The sequence below is a fragment of the Medicago sativa genome, chromosome 8 (assembly GCF_051527215.1).
Source record: "Medicago sativa cultivar Bolivia chromosome 8, Bolivia_mono, whole genome shotgun sequence".
Taxonomy (NCBI): Eukaryota; Viridiplantae; Streptophyta; class Magnoliopsida; order Fabales; family Fabaceae; genus Medicago; species Medicago sativa.
The window spans coordinates 91,256,855-91,281,398 of record NC_140756.1 but is presented as its reverse complement, the minus strand read 5'-3'; the positions used below and the strand labels follow the sequence as shown (position 1 = coordinate 91,281,398).

Here is a 24,544-nt window from a genome sequence, read left to right as displayed (position 1 = left end):
CCGGCAGTTAACAACCGCTGGAAGCTAGTGGCAGTTAACTGCCGCTCACACCAGTTAACAGAACCAGTGCAGTCTGCACTGGTTTTTCCCAGGAAATTTGTCATGTTTTACCTATAATTTCAAACAGCAATTCCGGAGGAAATCAAACCGAAACAACAACATCCAGCAATCACAAACATCAACATTTCATAGTTTATCAATTATTCGATAACATTACACAAAACCGATAATGCGTTAACGTTTCACAATTGTTTGAAATTCGTCAAATTTTCCACATTATGCGACACAATACACATAAAGTACATTAATTTATAATAAATGCGAAACTCAAATATATATATATATATATATATATATATATATATATATATATATATAGTTAAAGGTTAGTTACATATCACCCAAAAAATTGGTCATTACATTATATATCCAAAAAAAATACGTCGGCGCGTATCAACCAAAAAACGGATTAACACCGACCAAAAAGTGTCACATTTCATCCAATAAAAGCAAATCATCTAAATGTTCCAGAACATCTTCAAATTCGGTGTTTGCCGGAGTGTCATCAAACATAATTGGATTGTCTTGATTTGTTGGTTTTTTTGGTGGAACTGGTCTCTCTTTTAGCTCAATGTCCATGAGTGTTCGGAAACGATCGTGTTGATCCAAGAATTCATCCTCCCATGTTGCCGCCTCGTCGCCCCTGTGTAGCTTCCACTCCGTGGATGATGGAGGTAGTGGGCAACCATCTTTTAACGAAAGAAGTACAAATTGATTTGGGATTAGACCAAGGCAAATCATGTTGCTTTTCGGGTTAACCGGAGGCCGACCTCTAAGTGGGAAAAAGTCTCGGAGATGTAGTCTAAGTAGGTAGTCATCTCTAACACCGACCTATTGTAACAAGATGCAACGATGTGTCCCATATCCGGCAATGTCAACCATTTGCCGGGAGGTGCAAAACTACTACTCCCTCCGTTTCAAAATGAGTGTCGCTTTAGGCTTTGGCACACAGATTAAGAAATGGAATGAAATAATCATTGGATATAACGCTTTTACTAAACTGTCCTTACTTTATTAGAAAAAGACAAATTTAAAGTTGCATTGAAAATTGTGTGAGAGAAAAGTTTGAGAGGGTAAAGTTGGAAGAAAAAAATTAAAGTTGTATTGGAAATGTAAAGCGACATTCATTTTGAAACAAATTTTTTTGGCTAAAGTGACACTCATTTTGAAACGGAGGGAGTAGCATTTTTGGGAGGATACAATCCATCCAAGATGTAGTTGTATCGGGTCTCGCTCGCATATATCTCGATGTATTTGCTCCTATGCTCTTTCAACTCTTTAATAAGTGCTCTCCGCACCATAACATGACTTTCTTCCTTCAAACCCACGGATTCGGCTATAGCCCTAAACCCACAATGTTCGTCACGAATAACATCCACAATTCTCTCAATGTATGGTCTCATGAATTTTGGCATGTAATACATAGGATTCGATGGATCATAATTTCTTGAAACCGAGATAGGCGTAGGAACCGGAACCGGAGAAATGCCAATGCGAGCACCTTTTCTTTTAGGTTGTGAAGATTTTTTTCATGGTGAAGATTGACTTTCCGGATGTTGAGAATCGATAGTCTCCCACGAAGATGGGATCCTACTACATGTAGTTTTGATTTTTTTGGGAGCTCCTTTGGTTGGCACCTTTCTTGGAGGTGGTGACAACAATGTGGTCTCCGAAAACGCTAACAACCGCAAACCCTCTTTGATTTCTAGTTTCATTTGGAACGGAACTCTTTCGAGACGTTCTTGAATACCACGCCATTCCTCCGCGACCGAAAACAAATCTTCATTACTTTCTTTTTCACCCATATACAACTTATGCCAATGCGGGTGTATCTCATCCAATCGAATGGGGTTGTTGTGATGGATTTTCATAGCAATGAAGCATGCACAAGGTAGGCCATACGACGTCCTTTGAACACAACCGCAAGTTTTCTCCTCGATGCACAAGGTTTTCCTAGCACACTCTTGATGAAGTAGTTTTCTGCATCAAACAAGATAAGTATTTGTGTATCGTCTCCACAGGGAATAGTGCGTTATCAAGGACAGTTTAACATCAATTATCATTCCAAGTATTAAGAGTACTTGTTTGTTTGAAATGTGATTAGCTAAACTAATTTGCAAAAAGTAAAAGTTGAGATAAATAAGGATTGAAACTTGTTAGGAGTAGCGTTCCTTAACCAAGCGTCACACGTAACCTAATGATCCATACGAATTCTAGCTTTATAAACAACATTATCATAATCAATACTAAACTATCCTTCGTGTCCAAAGCGATATAATTAACTCTAAGGTATCATTTAAACATTCGTGTCCAAATCCCTTAAACGATAACAAAGTCGATCAAATAACCTAATCGACCGTGTCCAGCCTGATTAAGTATCTGAAAGCATTAAACTCTTGATTATGGTGATTATCACAAGATTAACAAAGATGTCAAGGAAGTTAACCTAAGATATATTGCTACTCTAGGTCTAGATTCAAGAGTTTGTGTCCAAATCATCTTGAATCTCATTGAAAGCATTAACACAAGAATAACAACAATATTGAATATAAATTGCTAGAACCATATATTGCAAGATCAAAAGATTACATGTTTAGCAAGGATCAAGTAACTCTCATCCCAACAAAGGGTATTTAGCTACACATCATCATGGAAGTCTTGCAAGGATGGATTTAAAAGGAAGGATTCATTACACTTGTGATGTCTCAACTAAGGAATAATAATCCAACTTCCAAAATCACTCTCACTCTATATGATCTCCCCTATTTCTCTCTATGAAATTCTAAGACTAAAACCTAAGAGAAAAACTAAGAAAATATCAAGCTAAGATCCCAACATAATAATTTCAAGGAATAGCAAGTGGGCATTCAATAGCCTCTGTTCTGCTTGAGCTCGCAGATGCGAGCAGCATCACTCGCAGATGCGAGTGATTCTTCTAGCCCAATCAGATGCTGCCACGTCATAAATGAGGAGGTCAAACCGCCCTAACTAGCAGCTGCGAGTAAGGGAGCTCGCAGTTGCGAGCTGCTCGCATTGGCACTCGCAGTTGCGAGTTGCATGCCTCCTGGATCAGCTTCTGTCCAAATAGTACTTTTTCATGATTTTTGGTCTTTGATCAGTGTCTTGAGGCTAATTCCTGCATAAAAGGATAGAGTAAGATATATAAAGCGTAATAAGGCATTTAACACTTATTTCTCGGCTTTTCCTTCAATAACTTGTAAAACAAGTAACAAAAAGTGCATGAAATATAACATGAAATTAACACTTCTTGGCACTTATCAAACTCTCCCCAACTTAACTCTTTGTTTGTCCTCAAACAAAAGATTGAAAATCAAACAAATTAACAGGACAAGACACAAGTACAAAAGGCTTTTGAAAATTATTTCAGATGAGTGATTTGAAAGTGAATGCGCGGGCAAGTCTAAGTTTCCAACTAATCTAAAATTCTACTACTAACATGAGATGAGTCCTAAGTACAAAGTTCATGTCAAATATTTCAAAACAATAATACATTTATTTACGAACCACACCTAACACACTTCTTTGAAAGTAGATAAACAATTGAAAACATATATAAATGAGGGTTATGAACACACATCCGGCAATCAAGTTAACATTCCAATCAAGTTATGTGTCTATCCAAATATCGTTTCAAAAGGCATAAAAACATGGATCAAAAGGTCTTTGAGGGTTATAACTTGGCTTGGCTACAAAAGAAATGTCATATGTGGGGCAATTGAAATCAAAAAGCCTATCAAAGAGGAACATTCCTTGTATCAACCATTAAAATTCACAATCTTATCTACCAATCATTACAAACCCTTGGTGCTTAAACATGACAAACTTTGATCTTGACAATTTATTTTCTTTTTGGATTTTTCTTTCTTTTTCTCTTTTTCTTTTTCTTTTCATGTACACATTGTTTTTCTTTTCTTTTTGTATTTACAACAACATGTTGTCTTGATCAAAGATAAAATTACACCATTATACTTGACATAAGATTTACATCTACCTTCTCTCCCCAACTTGAATCAAAATACCCTATTTGAATGTTCCTCTACTCTAAGGCAAAAGGGACAAATAAACATTGAAGGTTTAGGGTTCAACAATTAAAAACATATCAGAGTCTTAAAGTGCGTCAAGAATGAACTGAATTTTGAAAAATTTAAAGGCAACTTCATCAAGCATTGTGCTTATGAATTGACAGTTCATAATTGATGACTCCGATTCATTTGGCTCAAGTGGGTTAGCAAATACTCGCTCTTCTCACAAGGTAGGCTATTTGTGGTCAAGTATGTTTCACTCATTAACAAAAATGTGCCTTGATCACTTCCATGCCTTCACACAATTTAAAACAATTATTGGATTTAAAATAACATAATTGAGTTAAACAATGAATTCCGGTCTCCTTGCATATGTACAAACACTTGAGGTTTCACTTCTAGGCTAGAACTAAGTGGTTCACAAATAAATAAATTATTGCAAAAAACTAAATGAAATGAAATTTGTACAAAGTACTCGTTCCATATTCGAGTAAAAACCTAGAAAAGTTGGAAACTTGTACCTTGGCTTTGCGCTTTAATCACAACTATGAATCATTATCAATCATCTGAGATTTGAAATTAAGCAAGAGTGATACGCAAGAAACTTCCACAATTCTTTTAAATTAAAACCAAATGAAGTACTTGAAAAATGCTAACACATTATTATACTACAAAATAAAATTAAACCATACTAATATAAATACGAACATCATAATACTAATTAAAATGAAACAAAAGTTACCATACATCAATAACCAAAATACTTAACAAAGTACTGACTAAGTAACAAAATACGAGTTCATGTGCTAAAATAAAAATAACCAACAAAATATTGTTCAAAGCTAACAAAAGAGAAAACAAAATAAAATAAGGAAGACAGCAAGAATTGATTGAAAGCTTGATAAAATATCACTCAAAAAGGACTAGCTTTCAAATCTTTTCTTCCTCCTCAAGACTGCATGTCATCATCATCTGACCCATGGGGGGTTGAAGTAGCACTGTGGACCAGCTCTGGATCATCCTGCTCATTACCATCACCACCAACATCTTCCTCCATGTTTGCATCCTCCTGACCTGCAAAGAAACTGCCCCCTCCATAGGGTTTTGGCATGTCCTCAGGCCAATTCACATACTCTTGAAAAGCTGGAGGTGCCATGAATTGTGCCATAATCTCCGGAGGGTATCCAGATTGCTGCTGCATAAGGTATTGAGACTGCTGAAAGTACATGTTTTCCCGATGAATGGCTGACAACATATTATGATTGTGTAAATTATTCTCATGTTGCCATTGAACATAGCTAGCAAAATCAAAACCAGCTGCTGGTGGGAATGGAATAGGTCCATCTTGAGGCTCGGATTGTGAGGGAGGTGCCCGAGAAGATGAAGCTTGCTTACCCTTACCCTTATCTTTCTTAGATTCACCCATGATGTAACGGGTGATGAAAGTATCATTGATGGGGTTTTTGATCTCTTCATGAAAATCAGTGGGCAACCGCATGTGGGTGTCTTTGATCAGACCCATGATTAAACCAGGGAAGGAGAGACGGCTTTTTGGCTCACCATGGCCTTGAAGCACAACCTTTTTTAGTTGCCAAGCAATGGTTCGGGCTATATCTACCTTGATGCCTTTGAGAATGTAATAAATTAATGGGCAAACATCAACGGTGCAATCGAGCATATGACTATTAGGTTTCACATTGTGTAAGATGAACCGAAAGATAAGTTTGGCCGGTGGTTTCATCAATTTATATTGGGCAATGTGCTCTCTACCCGCATCACTTTTGTCATAGGTTTCCCCCTCTAGCATAATGAATTTTTTTATCTCATTGTGAACATCATCAAGGAGAAAGTGACCTAGGTTTTGTTTGTTATGGAAATCATCAATCCCATTCTCAGCCTCAACATCCAGGTCAAAAGGATTTCCTAGGAATGTGTCTATGGCATCACGATCAAACTTGATTGTCCTACCCCTTACAAAAGTTTCAAAAGTGAATGGGTCGGTTTGAGGATTCTCTGGAAGGGCGTTAGCATAAAACTCACGCACCAACTCTTGGTTGATTTTGGTTATGGGGTTTAGGAGTCTGGCCCACCCTTGCTCAAGGAAAAGTTTGTGAAAGTTTTCATATGGTCCATCCGGTTTAATTTGAACAACTCTCTCAGTCCACAAAGACTGTTTAAGCAATGCATTGTATCTGTTCTGGTGGTACCTAGACCTAAATCTCTCCTGATTATAGGACTAGTTTTGGGGTGGGGGTTGGGTTGCGGATGTTTCGCCTTGCTTTCTCTTACCCGTATTAATTCTTTTAGGTGCCATGCCTGCAAAACAACCAGAAAAAATACCATACAACATAGAATATACAATTAAAATCAGTATGGAACAAAATAAAACAATTGCAGGTTCAAAAAGTTGAAAATCACAGAAACATGCAGCAAGTTCTGCTGCAACTCGCAGTTGCAAGCAGATGCACTCGCAGTTGCGAGTTCAGGATGATACTCGCAGATGCGAGTTGGTTCACTCGCAGATGCGAGTTGCCCTGATTTTGGCAAAAAACGCATCTTTTTCAAACTTTTCTCAGTGCCATGATGTTCTAAACCTACACAAAGCATTTAAGACCTTTGTTTGACAATTTAGATGAAATGAATCATGCATTGGTTCATAAAATCGAATTTGTGCCACAAAACCCCTAATTTTATTTTATTTTCAAAATTTACAAAAGGGTTATTTAACAAATGTGGCTTAGAGTGACAAACATTACAAATTATGCAAGATTCAATTTCATCATATGGGTAACAATTTCGCATGGCTTTTGAATCAACAGAACAATCATCTACCCTAGGGTTTCATGCATACAATAAAAAGAAAGACAAAGGCATGGAATCACAACACAAACCTGTTAGTTAGCAATGAAGAAATGCAAGTGCAGATTTGATGCTCTAACTCTAAAGCTTGACTTGAATGCAAGTTGATTTTGCTTCTAAGGGTTTGTTGTTTTACGTTGGTTAAACAAAGTTGAGAGAAAATTTTTTGATTTGTTTTGATGAGAGAGAAACTAAAACCGAAAATGATATGATAATGGGTGGTTGATTGTGAGTTAATGAGAATTGGTGGCCTTGGGTTTCGTAACTGCCCAAAACTGCAACTACTTGCAGGTGCGAGCAGAGCTACTCGCAGATGCGAGAGTTTTGGCAGTCAACGCAGTCAAAATCCACCTGCTCGGAGTTGCGAGCTGTTTTACTCGCAGTTGCGAGTACTTATGGTTCAGACTTTTGCTCTCTGTTTGGCTTCTGTTTTTGGATGTTTTGATGCATGCACATGACTCTAATATCTAATTATGCATTAAAACACTAAATGGACTTACAAAATTGGGTTGCCTCCCAACAAGCGCTTGTTTAACGTCGTTAGCTCGACGCCTTTTCTGTTAGGGTGGCCAAAATGAAACGGATAGCACATCATCTTTCGAAACCCTACGTTTTGGTAGGAATTCCATGAACTTTAGGAACAAATGATTTGGAGTCCATGACCTCCCTAGCTTTGGTTTACTGAACAAGATGCAAATTTCATCAATTACCCGATCGATTTCTACCTTGTTCACTTTCTTCCCTCTTGCTTCCTTTAAATCTTCCTTGATTATTAACCGTTCCTTTTTCTCAACCACCGTGACTTCTTCAATATCAACAGTTGTAACTTCCTCATTTTGAACAACAACTTCTTCAACAATCTCTCCGACTCTCTCAAACATGTTTGGATTATTTTCTTGTTCTCTAAGAGTGGATTGATTGTTGGCTTGGTTATCCATGATTTGTGCTTGAATCAACCCAATTTGAAGTGATAAAGTCTTCAATCTTTGGTTGGTATCTTGCATGTTTATCATGGATTGTTGCATGAAGATATTCAAAGTATTTTCTATCACCGAATATCTTTCATCTTCATAAGAATGTTGAGGATATTGTTGATAGGATTCATACTCGGGTGGAGTATAGAAGTTGCTATAACCATGATCAACCATGATTGTGGCTAGGTGATGATCCTAAAACGGAAACAACTAACAAGAAACTTTTCTTTGTTTATCAACAAGGGGTTAGTACAAACAACTATCAAGAAATGAAAACTATTTACGGATTATGTACGAATGCTTAAAATGATAAATCAATCATTCTATCTATGATAACTAAACACCATTCCCCGGCAACGGCTCCATTTTGATGAAGTAGTTTTCTGCATCAAACAAGATAAGTATTTGTGTATCGTCTCCACAGGGAATAGTGCGTTATCAAGGACAGTTTAACATCAATTATCATTCCAAGTATTAAGATTACTTGTTTGTTTGAAATGTGATTAGCTAAACTAATTTGCAAAAAGTAAAAGTTGAGATAAATAAGGATTGAAACTTGTTAGGAGTAGCGTTCCTTAACCAAGCGTCACACGTAACCTAATGATCCATACGAATTCTAGCTTTATAAACAACATTATCACAATCAATTCTAAACTATCCTTCGTGTCCAAAGCGATATAATTAACTCTAAGGTATCGTTTAAACATTCGTGTCCAAATCCCTTAAACGATAACAAAGTCGATCAAATAACCTAATCGACCGTGTCCAGCCTGATTAAGTATCCGAAAGCATTAAACTCTTGATTATGGTGATTATCACAAGATTAACAAAGATGTCAAGGAAGTTAACCTAAGATATATTGCTACTCTAGGTTTAGATTCAAGAGTTTGTGTCCAAATCATCTTGAATCTCATTGAAAGCATTAACACAAGAATAACAACAATATTGAATATAAATTGCTAGAACCATATATTGCAAGATCAAAAGATTACATGTTTAGCAAGGATCAAGTACCTCTCATCCCAACAAAGGGTATTTAGCTACACATCATCATGGAAGCCTTGCAAGGATGGATTGAAAAGGAAGGATTCATTACACTTGTGATGTCTCAACTAAGGAATAATAATCCAACTTCCAAAATCACTCTCACTCTATATGATCTCCCCTATTTCTCTCTATGAAATTCTAAGACTAAAACCTAAGAGAAAAACTAAGAAAATATCAAGCTAAGATCCCAACATAATAATTTCAAGGAATAGCAAGTGGGCATTTAATAGCCTCTGTTCTGCTTGAGCTCGCAGATGCGAGCAGCATCACTCGCAGATGCGAGTGATTCTTCTAGCCCAATGAGATGCTGCCACGTCATAAATGAGGAGGTCAAACCGCCCTAACTCACAGCTGCGAGTAAGGGAGCTCGCAGTTGCGAGCTGCTCGCATTGGCACTCGCAGTTGCGAGTTTGAGTGCGAGTTGCATGCCTCCTGGATCAGCTTCTGCCCAAATAGTACTTTTTCATGATTTTTGATCTTTGATCAGTGTCTTGAGGCTAATTCCTGCATAAAAGGATAGAGTAAGATATATAAAGCGTAATAAGGCATTTAACACTTATTTCTCGGCTTTTCCTTCAATAACTTGTAAAACAAGTAACAAAAAGTGCATGAAATATAACATGAAATTAACACTTCTTGGCACTTATCAGCTCTTCTTCCACAAAAATAAAGTTCATGGCTTGTCTAGACACGTGACCCCCCAACCCGGAGTACAAAGTGACATCTTTGTATCGATTTTCCAATACAGTAACGCTCCTACCAAACGATGATTGTATCTCCCCAAATTGGTTTGCCAACATCTCATTTATTTTTTTCCAACAAGTACCCAAATCACCCTTGGAGGTGGACAAATATTCCTTCACCACACCATGAGCTCCTTCAACTCTATTCATGGTCCTACACCCAAGATGTAACACAAGGTTCGTCCATGCCCTCACTAGTTTGTCCTTGAAAGGCTTCAAAATGGTAGTTTCAACATAGTGAAGAAACTTCGGATGATCCTTACAAGCATCTTGGAATTCCACTAGATTACCCGCATATAACTCTTGAGTAGGAGATTCAACCAATTTTTCCCATGCATCAAATATGGTATCAACTAACTTACTATGCTTCTCCTCGTCGACAATCTTCTTTTGCTCATCCACCACAACAACATTTTGTTTAACTTTGCAATCGGTGATGATTCTTGATCTAACATTTTTGCCAACATGGAAATAACAAAGTATTGCACTACTACCGGGGAGAATATTTGTTACGGCATTCATCATACTCGTGTCCCTGTCGGTCACTACCACCTTAGGCATATCACTATTTGGTCCAAGAAGTTTAAGTAACATTTGCAAAGCCCAAGTAAAGTTATCCTCCTTCTCCTACGTCATAAATGCAAAACCAACCGAATATGTCAAATAGGTTGAGGTGACTCCAACTATTTCAAACAATGGCATCCTATACAAGTTGGTTTTGTACGTGAAATCCATTATCAAAACAGTCGAAAAATTGTTAAACAACTTTACCGATGTTGGATGAGTCCAAAATATGTCTTGAACGGTTTGATTTTCCTTTTTTTCTCTTACGTAATAAACATATTCATTCTCTTCCAACTTTGAGATTAGATATTGCATCTCCGTCAAGTCACCCATTTTTGCCTTTTTAAATTTATGACGTTCATTGTAGACTTGCTTGATATTTGTCATGGACTCTTTCCTTTTCTTCTTCAAATTTGTCAAAACATTTTTTGGTTTCACCTAAGAATCGGTCAAGTCATGTACAATCTTCTTGTCGTCCTCCGTTAATCTTCCGGCAAGAAGGTGCCCTGCTACATACGGCACCATCTCATGGTTGTGAACGCCATTAAGAATAGCCAATTTCCAAGCATTTGTCTTCCCTAACGACATATCCACGAACCTTGAACAAACACCCATATTTTCTTGATCCCGTTGCTTCATGCTTCACTTTTGTCTTCGGTACTTTGTGCTCGCCGCTCCGTTCACAAACCAACTCCAACATAGCATTTCTACCTTCACAAGATCTTCTAATGATAACCGTAAATCCAGCCCTATTTGCTTGTCGACGGACCCAACCGAGCAATTCGTCTTTATCTTTTCATGTGTCTCGGGTCGATAAGAAATGAGCCGTGTCCACTTCGTTGTCACGAAATTTCCACACATTAGAATTGACGCTTGAAGCCTCAACTTTAACGGAAGCTTCGACCTTAGCGGGAGCTTCAACCTTAATGGAATCGACAACTCTAGGTTTTCAATCACTGGTGACATCTTGTCATTACGTAATTTTATGTGTATTTTTATCACAAAAGGGAGTTCACAAGAATACTTATGCAGCAAAAAGAGCAGAACAACTGAAGAAAACGCAAAGAAAGGAAATGTGTCACGATTTGTCTAAAACGTGACACGATTTGAGAAGCTTCAGAAGTTTTGGTTAGACATTTAAAAACGTGGCACGATTGGTAAAACGTGCCACGATTTGAAGAAACCTTAATTTTGTTTCTTGCTTTACAAGGTGAAAACGTGTCACGATTTACTTAAAACGTGACACGATTTGGGCGATATTCTGTGCCTATTTATGCTGAAGTCTATTTCAAAAACAAGGGTTACGAATTCCAGAGAGCAAAGTGCGATTTTGTGACTGCAAGACGACCAAGGAGGACGATTTCTTCATCCTCCCATCACTTTGTGTATGTTTTAATCCCTCTAATGATTATGTTATTTGTAAACACCATTATGAGTAGCTAAATCCATTAGAGGTTAGGTCTGAGATGATTCTTTGTAACCCTAATTGATACATGATGTTGTGAAACTCTATTTATTGTGAATGATATTCTAGTTTTTATTCAATTCAATTGTTCTTAATGCTTTTTATATCCTGATCAAATATAAACATGATTTTGTGAGAACGAATGACTACTGACCATAGCTTTCGACTTAGACCTATTGAATTGTTCTAATAAACATGGTTAGTCTAGGAGTAGATAATCGTTTATTAGTGATATTAGGTTAACGTACTTCAAACCTTCAAAGATTATTAGACCACCTAAGGGATTAGGGGCTGTAGTTTGAGAAGAGGGTCCTAACTCAAGGGATTGATTAGGACTATTTTGTTAACTATCGTGGGACTAGAAAATCATTCATACGAATAGGTGCAACATACCAATTAGGGGAACATAGATGATTCGAAAGACCTAAACTCATCTCTCTCTTATCTTAAAAACCAATTTTATTTTCAGCAATTACTTTTATGCAATCAAACCAATCTACTGCCTAGTGGCAAAACAAAACAACTTTTACACATCCTAAAGTACAACGTAGTTGAATTATTGAGATTAAAAACAGTCCTCGTGTGATCGAAATTTTACTACTTCGATAGTATTTGGTGCACTTTCCAAACGTCTATCAATCACCCGGATCATCACCCGCATTCTCAACCTTATCTATAAACAAACAACATACAATTACTAAACTAATTAATAAACATGTATCTAATATCATATAATAACATAAACAAACCAAAAAAAAACAAAAGAAAAAAAAATTTATGAAAAAAAAAATTTGGCAGTGGCTATTGCCATTTGAAAATTTTCTAAGTATCCAGCGGCAGTTAACAGCCGCTCACTCCCAGCGGTAGTTAACTGCCGCTACAACACGTGACAGTACAAAAAAAAAACCAGAAAAATCAATCAAATGTAATGGATTTTAACGTTGTAATACTTGTTCTTTGATGCATGTTGTGTGTAGAAACGTCCTAGCAATCGATCAGCAATGATTTGGGAGCAAGATTTTGACACAAATTTTTGAAATGAGATTTTTTTGGGTGTGGTAATGGTGAGGTAAGGTGATGAGTGAATAGGGGAGGTTGGGGTTTTCTGGTTTTGGGGGGAAAAAAGCAACGGCAGTTAACAACTGCCGAGTCCCAGCGGCTGTTAACTGTCGGCGGATCTTCCAGCAGTAGTTAACTACCGTCAGGAGCATTAACATCATTTACTTGTGTCAATTGGAAGTATTCATTGTCAAAAAAAGCAATTTTCTTATTGCAATTTGGGAATATGGGTTTACAAACAGAGAATGAACACAGACTTGGAGGAAATTTTAGTGATGGTTTGTGTGAAATGAAGGTGATGACGGATCTAGAGGAAGGAAGACCTAAGAAAACCATTAGAGAAACCATTAGAAAAGATTTAGAGGTCAATGAGTTGGATCCAAATATAGTTTTTGATAGAACACTATAGCGTCATTTGATCCATATAGCCGACCCCACTTAGTGGGATAATGCTTGGTTGTTGTTGTTGTTGTTGACGGATCTGGAGGAAATTTTGGGACTTTATTTTGTGTTGTTGTTTTACAAGAGGAGGGAACAGAAGAGAAAAGAGCTAAATAATAAAGAAAAAAAAAAGGAAGGTGAAGAGAAGGAATGTGTTTTGATCTTGGGTGAAGAGAAAGAGTGAGTTTTGATTTTGTTTAATTAATGAGAAAAGAGTTTTGATTTTCAAAAGGAAAGAGTTTTGATTTTAAGAAGGAAAGAGTTTTGATTTTGTTAATGTTGTTGTTATTTATGGGTTATGTTGAATTTGTGTTTTTGAGAGGAAAAAAAAGATGGAGATTGAGAAGATGAAGATGAACATGATGGAAGAAGATATTAAAAAAAAAAAAAATTGACGTTGGTGGTCCACCGTTACATAAAAATGAACCTGGGATCTAATGGCTGAAATCATATCTAAAATATTAGGCATTAAAAAACTAACGTAGAGATCAAATTGAGTGACAAAAATATAGATAGAGGACCAAATGGGAAAATTGTTGAGTTAAGGGACCAAATAGAAAACAACAAATAAGTTAAGGGACCATTTATGTAATTAAGCCAACAAAAAATCAAAATCCATTGTAAACTCTCTGGTCACAATTATAAGCAAAAATTATCCTTTCAAATTCATTAGTTACTTAATAAATTTGTATATAAAACTTTGACTGAAGAGTGTAATATTTCTAAATCTAGCCTGCAATTCTTATGTGATTCCAAATTCCATTGCATTTTTTAAAATCAATTTTAATGTTCAAATAATAAAATGTTAACAGGTCGCAATTCAAAAAGATCACAGTCATTCATCTGATTTAAAGTTAATCCAAAATGGGCCCAAATCATTTTGCAACAAAAACAAATTAAAAATTGATGCTGTCACGGTGCTCGACCTATACAGGTCTCGCACCGGAGACAACGCCTAATATAATATGCTATGTAAGGTTATGTTTTTCCGTAAGGTTGTGTTAATTGACTAGAACCGACAGTGTATGCATTAACTAAATACTGTACAGTGATACTTCACCCTCAACTCATCCACAAAACTTGCGCATTCTTCCTTACAGAAAACAGAGTCACTCCAACTACCGCAGCTGCCGCTCCAGCTGCAATATAAACATCAAAACAAAAATTATAAAGGCATAAAATAACATGTCAAATTGTTTGCCTGACCTAAATAAGTCAATTATAGTATTATACTTCTCTTTCATGCAGTTATGCTAAAAAAAAAAAAAAAAAAATCCCGATAGATACTAATTCAGATATGAATAAATACCAATGATTAATCCGTGGTATTTGGGAGATTATCGGATAGTAATAAGGGAATGCACCTGATACAGGAAAGTAACTGCAGAAAAGTAACAACCTCTAGGAATTAGAGAGCCCAGTCTCCATAACAACCCACGTACAAAATACCCAACTCCCTCCATTTCCTCTGCATCTATCTATATTTATAATACTATAGCAGTTAAATAGAAGTTCTGCAGATTGCAGTTACTATGTAACAGTTACTAGTTTAATATATTAAATACAATTTACTAATATTCTATAACTTCTGCCCTTAGGAGTCCTATTACAAACATACCCTTAAACGGACAGCTCTCTTTTACCCCATTCTCTAGACTCGCTTTCTGGAGAAACCAGAAAGATGGCACCCAAAAAGCCCTATAATGCACGAACTTGGTAACTTTCAATTATATATTCTTTTGCTACCATTTGATTATGTTGAAAATTCATTGGCAAATGTTAGTAAAAACTAGTTATTAGTAATGTGTTCAAGTAATGGAAAGAAAAAAAATAGTAATTAATAGTGTTTCTCCCTCAAACCATCTATCCAACCTTGTCACTCCACAAATTAGAAGGGCATGAAACAAAAAATGGGTGAATAATGGAAATGAAAGACTTGGTAAAGTCTAACAACAACAAAACAGAAACAAGCTGAAGCAAAACACAAATATGGACCAGTCACACACCACTTCAAGATTACAAGAGAACACTTTGGAATATCAAAACAATCAATGCAACCAAAAGATACATAACACATGAACCAAGATACAAGTCACATCGAACGGAAATCAAACAAGTTAACAAGTGATAGAAACCTAAGTATGAGGGATAAGGGAACAAGAGGCTATTATGTAATAAAGAGTATGGTGATGTTATATGGTAAATAAAGAGTGGGTTAGAATGCTTAATTGGCCAGTTTGTTATGCCTAGTAGTATAAATAGTGAGGTGGGTAAATTGTAATGGGTATGCAAGATTATTGCTAGGGCAATTATGGTTAGTAGGGCTGGAAATGAGTCGAGTCGAACCGAACCTGTCTGAGCTCGGCTCGACTCGATTAGAATTGGTTCAGCTCGAAACTCAACTCGAGTTCGGAACGAACCTTTTTTTTAGCTCGAGTTCGACTCGTTTTTAAGTTTACGAGCAACTCGGCTCGACTCGTTAGGTTCAGTTCGTCAGATTCTGCTTAAATCTAACGTGCAACCAAACTGTACACCTGACCCTAAAATACGCACTAAAATACTAAGAAAAAATTGTACTAAATACTAAGAAAAAATTGTACTAATATTCTTATCAGAATTGCAATTGACATCCCAGCATTTTATAATTGCAACTCGAGTTGAATTTACAGAATCTATGACTTCCAGTAAAGATCACTCAACACTCTTGTTTTATAGTCAAAGCTTCCTCTTACTTTCTTATATGCGCTCGATGTGGGACTATTACTAATTGTTGGTTTTAAAGCTTAAACAAAGAGAATAAGAGTCCAGCTAGATAACTATCTCTTGTATTTGATTTGTTATTTGTATTCTTTCTTTTTCATTTCATAGTTGATAATACGTTTTCCTATTTGTACTATCTTATCAATTATTATATATATACATATCATTCATAGTTCATTCAAAAATACCATTCATAGATTATGAGTTATTCTTTTTGTTTATTTTTATTTTTGTTATTCAAATATAGTACTGGTAATTCCTTTAAAACATCTTAAATTCTACCACTTCAATCCTATATAAAAAAAAACTATTGATAGCGTGCATATTAAAAATGTATCATATATATATATATATATATATATATATATATATATATATATATATATATATATATATATATATAATCGAGCCAACTCGTGAACCAAACGAGCCGAATTATATATAGTTCAAGTTCAGCTCATTTAATTAACGAACTTAATTTTTAACTCAAGTTCAGCTCATTTGGTTCATGAACCAAGTTCAACGAGCTAATTGTCGAGTCGAGTTCCGAACTTTTTTCGAGTTGTCTCGGTTCATTGCCAGCCCTATGGTTAGGCAAAGAAAGAGTGTTCTCTTTCTTTGAGGAGCTTAGCTCCGGGGTAGTTGGGAATCATCTCCTTTCTACAATTTATCTTTCATTTTCATATTGTAAGAGCTTTTGCTCAAATTTCCAGTTAATATAGACATTATTCATATATCTATATTTTCGGGTTCCCAACAACAAGCTTATTCTAGTTAGCATACATGATCTGGCAGCTTTAAGATGCTAACTCAACGGGAACTTGATGAAAAAAAACTAACAAATCAACCTTAAAACCAATATACCTGAAACAAACAGAAGAGGATTGTTTATGAGCCTGTTGTACAGCTTACGGCTATTTCCAACTTCAGTTTCGGGAATTCTTAAATGAGGGTGCTGCTCAGTTTCAGGATTGCTTAAATGAGGGTGCTGCTCAGTTTCTGAAATACTTGAATGAGGGCACTGCTCAGTTTCAGGAATGATTAAATGATGATACTGCCTGTGACTTTTTCTGACTTCAGTTTCAGGAATGCTTAGATGAGGGTGCTCAGCAGCAGTTACAATTCGACAGAATAGACCGTTGAGATTCCCTAACATCACACTGATTGGTATAGGTGCCTCTACTCCCAAGTCCTGACTAACCTACAAAATGAATTGGCACGTCATACCTATATGCTAAATGTTTCTATTCATAAAGTTTTTGGATGAAATCATAGTAACAAGATGTGTCATTCACCATAATAAATAGCTATTTATCTAACCATCCAACAATTATCTACAGCAATATGCAAGCTCAATCATGTATATATTTTTATCCAAATGCATAAGTTCATGAAAAATACCCTAGTTAACTCTTGTGTAGCCGTTGGAAATGAATTTTGCTCATCTTTAGCTGCAACTATAAGGCAAGGCACCTCAAAGCCATTATCTTCTCCATGACGAGCAATTTCTACAAGGAGTTCAGATGATGACCTCCACGAGGACTCATCAGACCTACAATGAATATTTTACTAAGATAAAACAACCAACATTTTCTCATGTACTTAGACTGAGTTGTCCACAATTGACACCAAAACAACATGAAATTATGTCTAACATTGGTGAACAGTAAACCATTTATAGCATAACCAAATATATGACCCAAGTACTCTACATAATGCCTACGTATCAAATGTAATCCATAATTTCTATTGTATATTGATATAATGAACACTTAAATATCCTTGTTCACCTGTCATGAACGAAAACTGCAATGTCACAAGAGGCCAAAGACTTATTATTCGCCAACAGCTCTCCAACTCCATCTTCAGAAATTTCTCTCAGCACCAGATATTTCTTGTTTCCCTGCAAGCAAAATGATAAAACATGAACATAAAGAAAGAAATGAAAGATATTAAAAAATGAATATATCAAATGAAGACAACAGTCATATGCCGATCATGTATCATTTACCATAGAATTATCAACGACATTCACAACATAATGATCCCCGTTAGTTGGATTATAAACTTCTAGATAAGGCCTGCATTATGAATTCAACAACAATAAGGTATGATACTCAATAATTAAAGTTATGGTACCGATGTACCATAAAGCATATAGGTAACATAATGAAAATACCATCGAATAAAAGATTTCAACAGTGCAGATTTTCCAGCCCCCCTAGGCCCAAAAACAAAGCACTGGAGTACATTTCGATCTGAGTGTTGCATTTTGCGATCTAAACTTCGCCTCCTAGTCACACGGACAGCAGTTGATGGATCACTAGGGAAACCAATATAAATCAGATTCTCCACACTAAAAGTTGGCTCTAGAAGTGTCATCAGTGCCCACTGTAAAGAAAACATATAGTGGGTTAAAAAATCAATGTTAGTTCATGGCAATATTGCAGATAAAATGTTAGGTGCACTTGAAAGATACACAGACCAGACATATGGAAATGCAAGCTATAAAACTGAAGCAAATTTGATTCTTAAATCACTTATCAAATTAATTGAATGATAACTCTGAAGATAAGTCCAGTGTTCATACACACACGTTCAACAAAATGCGAGGAAGAGGGAATAGAGACTTAAATTAAAAAAAAAAAAAAAAAAAACTTGAGCACCTTTGACAAAAATGCATCAATTGATAATCCTCTAAATGCACTCTCATCTGCAGCATCCTTGTAGGGAGCTCCGATCCAGGGACTGAAATTAAAAAACAATAAAATATTAAACAACATTGGTAGAAGTCAACATTGACATCCCAATTTGGGAAAGGCATACATATAAAAAAAATGGGTCATGCTAACTTGTGCCCTAAGGGCACAAGTTAAGAAGCTAGAAAGGGAATTGAAAGATAACTTTTGTATTGAAAAGATAAAATTTTAAACTTTTAATATATTGAATGCACCGAGATGTATGCTTTTTGCAGATGACGTAGTCTTGCTTGGTGAGTCGAGGGAGGAGTTAAATGGGAGGCTAAAGACCTGGAGGCAAGCCTTAGAAGCGTATGGTTTCCGCCGGAGTAGAAGCAAGACGGAGTATATGGAATGTAACTTCAGCAAAAGGAGAAGTGGGTCTACCTTGGAGGTGAAAGTTGGAGATCATATCATACCCCAAGTTACACGGTTTAAATATCTTGGGTCCATAGTACAAAATGACGGAGAAATAGAAGCGGATGTAAATCATCGTATTCAAGCTGGGTGGTTGAAATGGAGAAGAGCCTCAGGTGTTTTGTGCGATAAGAAAGTACCATTTAAGCTGAAAGGAAAGGTCTATCGGACAGCAGTCAGACCGGCAATGTTGTATGGTACGGAGTGTTGGGCGATTAAGAGCCAACACGAGAGTAAAGTAAGTGTAGCGGAGATGAGGATGTTGCGCTGGATGAGTGGTAAGACCAGACAGGATAGGATTAGAAATGACACCATTAGAGAGAGAGTGGGGGTAGCACCTATTGTAGAAAAGTTGGTAGAAAATAGGTTTAGATGGTTTGGACATGTAGAGAGAAGACCCGTAGATGCCGTTGTAAGAAGAGTAGATCAAATGGAGGAGAGTCAGATTAAAAGAGGTAGAAGAAGACCAAAGAAAACCATTTGAGAAACCATTAGAAAAGATTTAGAGGTCAATGAGTTGGATCCAAATATAGTTTTTGATAGAACACTATGGCGTCATTTGATCCATGTAGCCGACCCCACTTAGTGTGATAAGGCTTGGTTGTTGTTGTTGTTTTAATGTATTGAATGCACAATTTCCAAGAAAAAGTTTCTCTAAAAAAAAATTTACACAACACAGGAAACATTCCACATCAAACTGCCTCATTATCAATTTAAGAAGAAACCAATGCAAATTAATCAGACATGAAATGGAGGATAATAAAATTTAAATAAGTATAGCAAAAAATGCCAGAAAGCAACCCACCTTTCCGGGGCAGTAGAAAACAATTCTTCAAGTTCTTCGGGTTGCAAATACCCATCCTGAACCAATGAAAAAATGTGATTAAGTTCCAATTTGTATATCACCATAAGCCGGTTGAGAAAATATCTGAAAATCGCTAACAAAGAGCATTAAAAAGATAAAATATTAAAGATCGTGTGAGCGGGTGACGTACACAGTTAATATCAAACTCAACAAATATTTTCTTCAAGAAGTCAAGAGCTTCATTTGTCAACTCGACGCTCTGTAGACATTAAATCAAATCTTGATTAGAATAAAATAAAAGTTTCATGTTCTGAAAGAATTGATCTCAAAATGGTCTAATATGTAAATGTAAATAAAGAGCACAATACACAATTTGTAATAGAAGATGCACCTGATCAGGATCACGTTTCAAATCCGGAATTAGATGATCAGCAAGTTTGATATCATCATTATATCCAAACTTTCTGAGCATAGTCCACGGTATCTCACGAAACAGAATATTCATGAAATCAATGTGGAGAGATTGAAATCCTGCAAAAGTAAGTCCACTTTCATTCACACCTTCTGGGAATCTATCCCGCAAAAACCTCATTAGATTCGCAATTCTAGATAGTGGCATCGGATCTTCGACATATTTAACCTGTAGATGGTCTGGTTAGATGTTTCACAAATCATATACAAGTTAACCTACAATGAAATAAGCTAATAATCAAGCGACAGGGTGCTACACTATAATATTCAGATAATAAATGAGCTACGACTTTGATGTTTAATATGGGAAGGAAAAGGTAAAACCTGAAAATCATTTAGTTCAGCAGCATTAAGGGCGCCATCTCTGTCACAGTCGCAGTGGATAAAAATGCGCTTTAAAGCCCGGACAAATCGAGGTGTTAGAGTCTTGGAATTTCGACAATATAACGGACCCGAAGGGGAAATAACAGACTTTTGTGCAAAGGCGAAAACATCAGCGACCTTCAATAAGAAAATTAAAGTGAAACACTTTTTTAATACATATAATATTTGAAAACAGGGAAGATCTTGATTGTAATAATACAGAGGATATGTACCCCTATAGGCGTATATGCTGAACATCCAATATTGATTTCAACCTCTGGGAATTTTTGGATTACTGGTTGCATCACTTTTTCTAAGCTCTGCTCTTGATTATCATGTAGTAAGTCAAGCTTGCAAGCAGCAACTATAATGGGAACGTTTACCTGTTCATTAAGTTCATATAACTATGTCATGTATGCATTATCTGAAAATGGAAATGCATGTATATTATGTGAATGTGAATAATCTGGTTAAGCTCTACGATAAATAAGATGTATACAAGCATGTTTGAACAATTGGTAATTGTCCAAATCCCCTCCCATTCTTGCAGAATACTAATTATCTCCGTTTTATATATTTATCTCTTATTACACTTAGAAAGGATGGCGCAAGAGGAGCCGAAATTAAATATACCACTATGAATACAAATGCAATGTATATAATACCACTAATAAAGATTAGATGCAAAAGAGAGGAGAGAACAGAACCCACCCCCAAATCTCGAAGACGTGGGAGCCAAAATGCACTCAGACTTTCAAGTGTCTCTTGCCGATCGCATGCATAAGTGAGGACAATTGCATCAGCCCGCCGTATTTGTTCAGCAACTTTATCTCTGTCCTCGGGACTACAGGCAACAACAACAACAACAATGTCATAGACACATCAATAAAAAATAGATAACTCAAGCATCACACTTAATGCAATTTTGGTACAAACTCGTGATTTTTGCCCCAACAGTGGTGGCAATTGTTTACATCCCATTAAACATGCTGACATGGCAAAAATAAATTACAAAATCATGAAGTTATGAACCCTAAATCGATTTTTATTTTGATTTTTCAAAACAGAAGCTGACAAAGTGGAAATTTGAAAGAAAAAAATATAGACAGATCGCCACTTTTGGTGCAGTTAAACTTAGATAAAAATATGATAAACATTACCGGGAAGAGGTGTCGATGATTGTGATCGGTATGCCATCGGGAGACAGATGTTTAGGCATCCTAGTGGGTAACAGTACAGGCGGCACGTCCTTCACAGGGTTTCCGTCGGCGAAAGTAGCAATTAGACTGGACTTGCCGGTTCCTTCGTCGCCGGTGACGACAATACGAAATCCAGTTAGGGCACGTGAGGAATCTCTTGCCATTGATACAGCAAGGAGGTGATTGCGTTGGAGCGAAATTACCCTGGCGTGGTGTGCTTTCGACCCTCTTTATTAACTTGGGTGGTTTTGATTACTATTTTCTGAAATTTCAAATAGTTTTTCATAAAAATCATTTTTGAAATATATCCTTTAAAAAAAAGGTGTGATTTTTACTATGACAAATCTCGATCAATGAATATTTAAGTTTTTATTTTAGCAAGAATATTTAAGTTAGTGAACGTCAAATTCTCTTTTTTAACTTCTATCATATGAGTTTGAAATAACTTCTACTGTTTTTCAGTAAATTTTCAAAAAAATCTATTTTTAAAAAATACAAATAAAAATTTATTTTTTAAAAAATCTAAAACAAACGGACCCTATGTAAAACTTAATTACTACAAAAAAAAAATACAATCTTGCTCCTTTTTTATTTTTTGGCATGTTATCAAAATTATATCATTTTGTTTATTTTGCTGTAATTTCCCCCTTTTTTTCTCTTCTTAAAAATAAATTAAATCAAACTCGCTCAATTAAAACAAACTAACTTAATCTGAATTTCAATCAAAACAAATTTTTTCTTATAATTCAACTTCTAATCTTCAATAATTAAAACAAACTTACTCACTTCTGAGTTCTATATACAGAAAGACTCAAGTCTTTTATTTTTCATCAATTTCTCTTCTGCAACTCCCTTCTAAAACAGTCCCTTCATCGAAAAAATATCATCTTCAAGCTAATTTCATCTTCACCTCTCCCAGAATGTCATCTTCGTCAAATCTCAACGCTACTCTCAAAAATCAACCACTCAGTCGGTGAAAAATCCATAATTAACACTTCAAATGCGGTGAACCCATCACCACCGCTCTATATATCCAAGTATTCACCCTTCTTTTTTTTATACAAAAATAAGCTTATAACTTTTCATTATTAATCAAAGAATCGATGCAAAATGGTATGTTGTGATGAATATGGAGACTAGCATGAGACGGAGTTGTTCTTGCTAAACTATGGACAACACCGTTGACTTGTCTCCTGATGAACTTTACATAAGAGTTCGCTAAATCGGTCATTAGTAGGTGTCTGCAGTCTTTTTTATAACTATGAAATCAGAGACACCATCACTTTGTTGTAAATACTATTCGCCATCAATTTAGAATATGTTTCAAAATCCATGTTCACCATGTCTTTAAATATTTAACAAGTCCTTTTATATGATTCTTTAGAAGAAGAAAAAAAATCCTTTTATACAATAATATGAATTTGTATTCATGTTACATAAAACTAACGTCATTGAGTAAATATAGTATTTCTAAGAAAATATCTTTTATGTTTTAAATATTTTTTATTTATTATGTTAATTCATAATAAATTCAAAGTTTTGTTCAATATTTTACCAAACAACTTTTAACTTAAAAATATCTTTTAAATTAAAAAAAATAAAGAATACTAAACAACTTTAACTTCTTTCTTAAAACTATATTTTTAACTTTGTTTTACAAGTAGCTGTTAGACAGTGGAAAAGCTAGATCAAACAATTAGCTGTTAGATCAAACAATTAGATCCCTTAAAACTATATTTTTATTTGTAGGAAAAAAAAATATCAGGCTTATTTGAAACTGTTATCATTTTTCTACTTTCAGTATCACCTTCCATATGAAATTCCTCAAACACTTCAAAATATCTCTGAGCAATGAAACTGACCATGAATAAAACTCAAATGTTGTAAATTAACATGCTTTTGAATCACTAATTGAACCTCCGAGCCATAAACAACAAACAAAGCTTTCTATGCATATAGTTTCACCTTTATTCTGTCAGTTATTGGTAAAGGATAACTTGCTTTTGGATTCCCTTTGAAAGTTGGCACCCCCATGTAAATGAAAGGCAGAGAACCAATATTAAGTTCAACAGATTAACAATCTGAGCTAGTCTTGAATTTGAATTTTGACATTGTTATTGGTCTACATAGGGGTGGGCAAAAATAACCAAAAACCAATTTGAACCGGTTAACCGAACCAAACCGTATCAAAATTAACTAAACCATTTAACCAATTTTCGAACCGAACCATTATTTTGATAACAATTCACTAACCGAACTGAACCGTTAGTAACCACAATTATACGAACCGAACCGAACCGAACCATTAACCATTTCTATTTTAAAAACAGCTTATTTTAAAAAACAACTTATTTTAAAACAGCTTGTTTTATGTCAAACAACTTATTTTAAAAAATAGTTTTTTTTCAAAACAACTTATTTTTTTTAAAAAAAAAACTTATTCAAAAAAGCTTATTATAAAAACAGCTTATTCAAAACAACTTATTTTATGCAAAACAACTTATTTTTAAAAACAGCTTATTTTAAAAAACAACTT

General features: G+C 35.5%; 1 protein-coding gene and 1 pseudogene across 1 annotated transcript; both read right to left on the bottom strand.

The window, feature by feature from the left end:
* Positions 1-404: 404 nt before the first annotated feature.
* LOC146903221 (uncharacterized) lies at positions 405-11,239 on the bottom strand (annotated as a pseudogene).
* Positions 11,240-14,074: 2,835 nt separating this feature from the next.
* Positions 14,075-22,281, bottom strand: LOC146903220 (mitochondrial Rho GTPase 1-like). The gene is made up of 14 exons (XM_085736308.1): positions 21,970-22,281; positions 21,521-21,653; positions 21,043-21,192; positions 20,771-20,947; positions 20,367-20,615; positions 20,166-20,234; positions 19,976-20,031; positions 18,682-18,763; positions 18,195-18,406; positions 18,027-18,096; positions 17,806-17,918; positions 17,417-17,567; positions 16,880-17,216; positions 14,075-14,394 (listed from the first exon to the last, which is right to left on the bottom strand). Exons 1-14 carry the CDS (start codon positions 22,170-22,172, stop codon positions 14,318-14,320), a joined length of 2,079 nt encoding a protein of 692 aa, XP_085592434.1. The 5' UTR covers positions 22,173-22,281; the 3' UTR covers positions 14,075-14,317.
* Between the last annotated feature and the right edge of the window lie 2,263 nt (positions 22,282-24,544).

Excerpts from the sequence above, each read along its gene's own strand:
- LOC146903220 (XM_085736308.1), bottom strand. The coding sequence starts at position 22,172 with ATGGCAAGAGATTCCTCACGTGCCCTAACTGGATTTCGTATTGTCGTC. Across the intron at positions 20,235-20,366 it reads TGAAACGTGATCCTGATCAG|AGCGTCGAGTTGACAAATGA; the intron begins GTGCATCTTCTA and ends TAATGTCTACAG. Across the intron at positions 17,919-18,026 it reads ATGTCGTTGATAATTCTATG|GGAAACAAGAAATATCTGGT; the intron begins GTAAATGATACA and ends TTTTGCTTGCAG.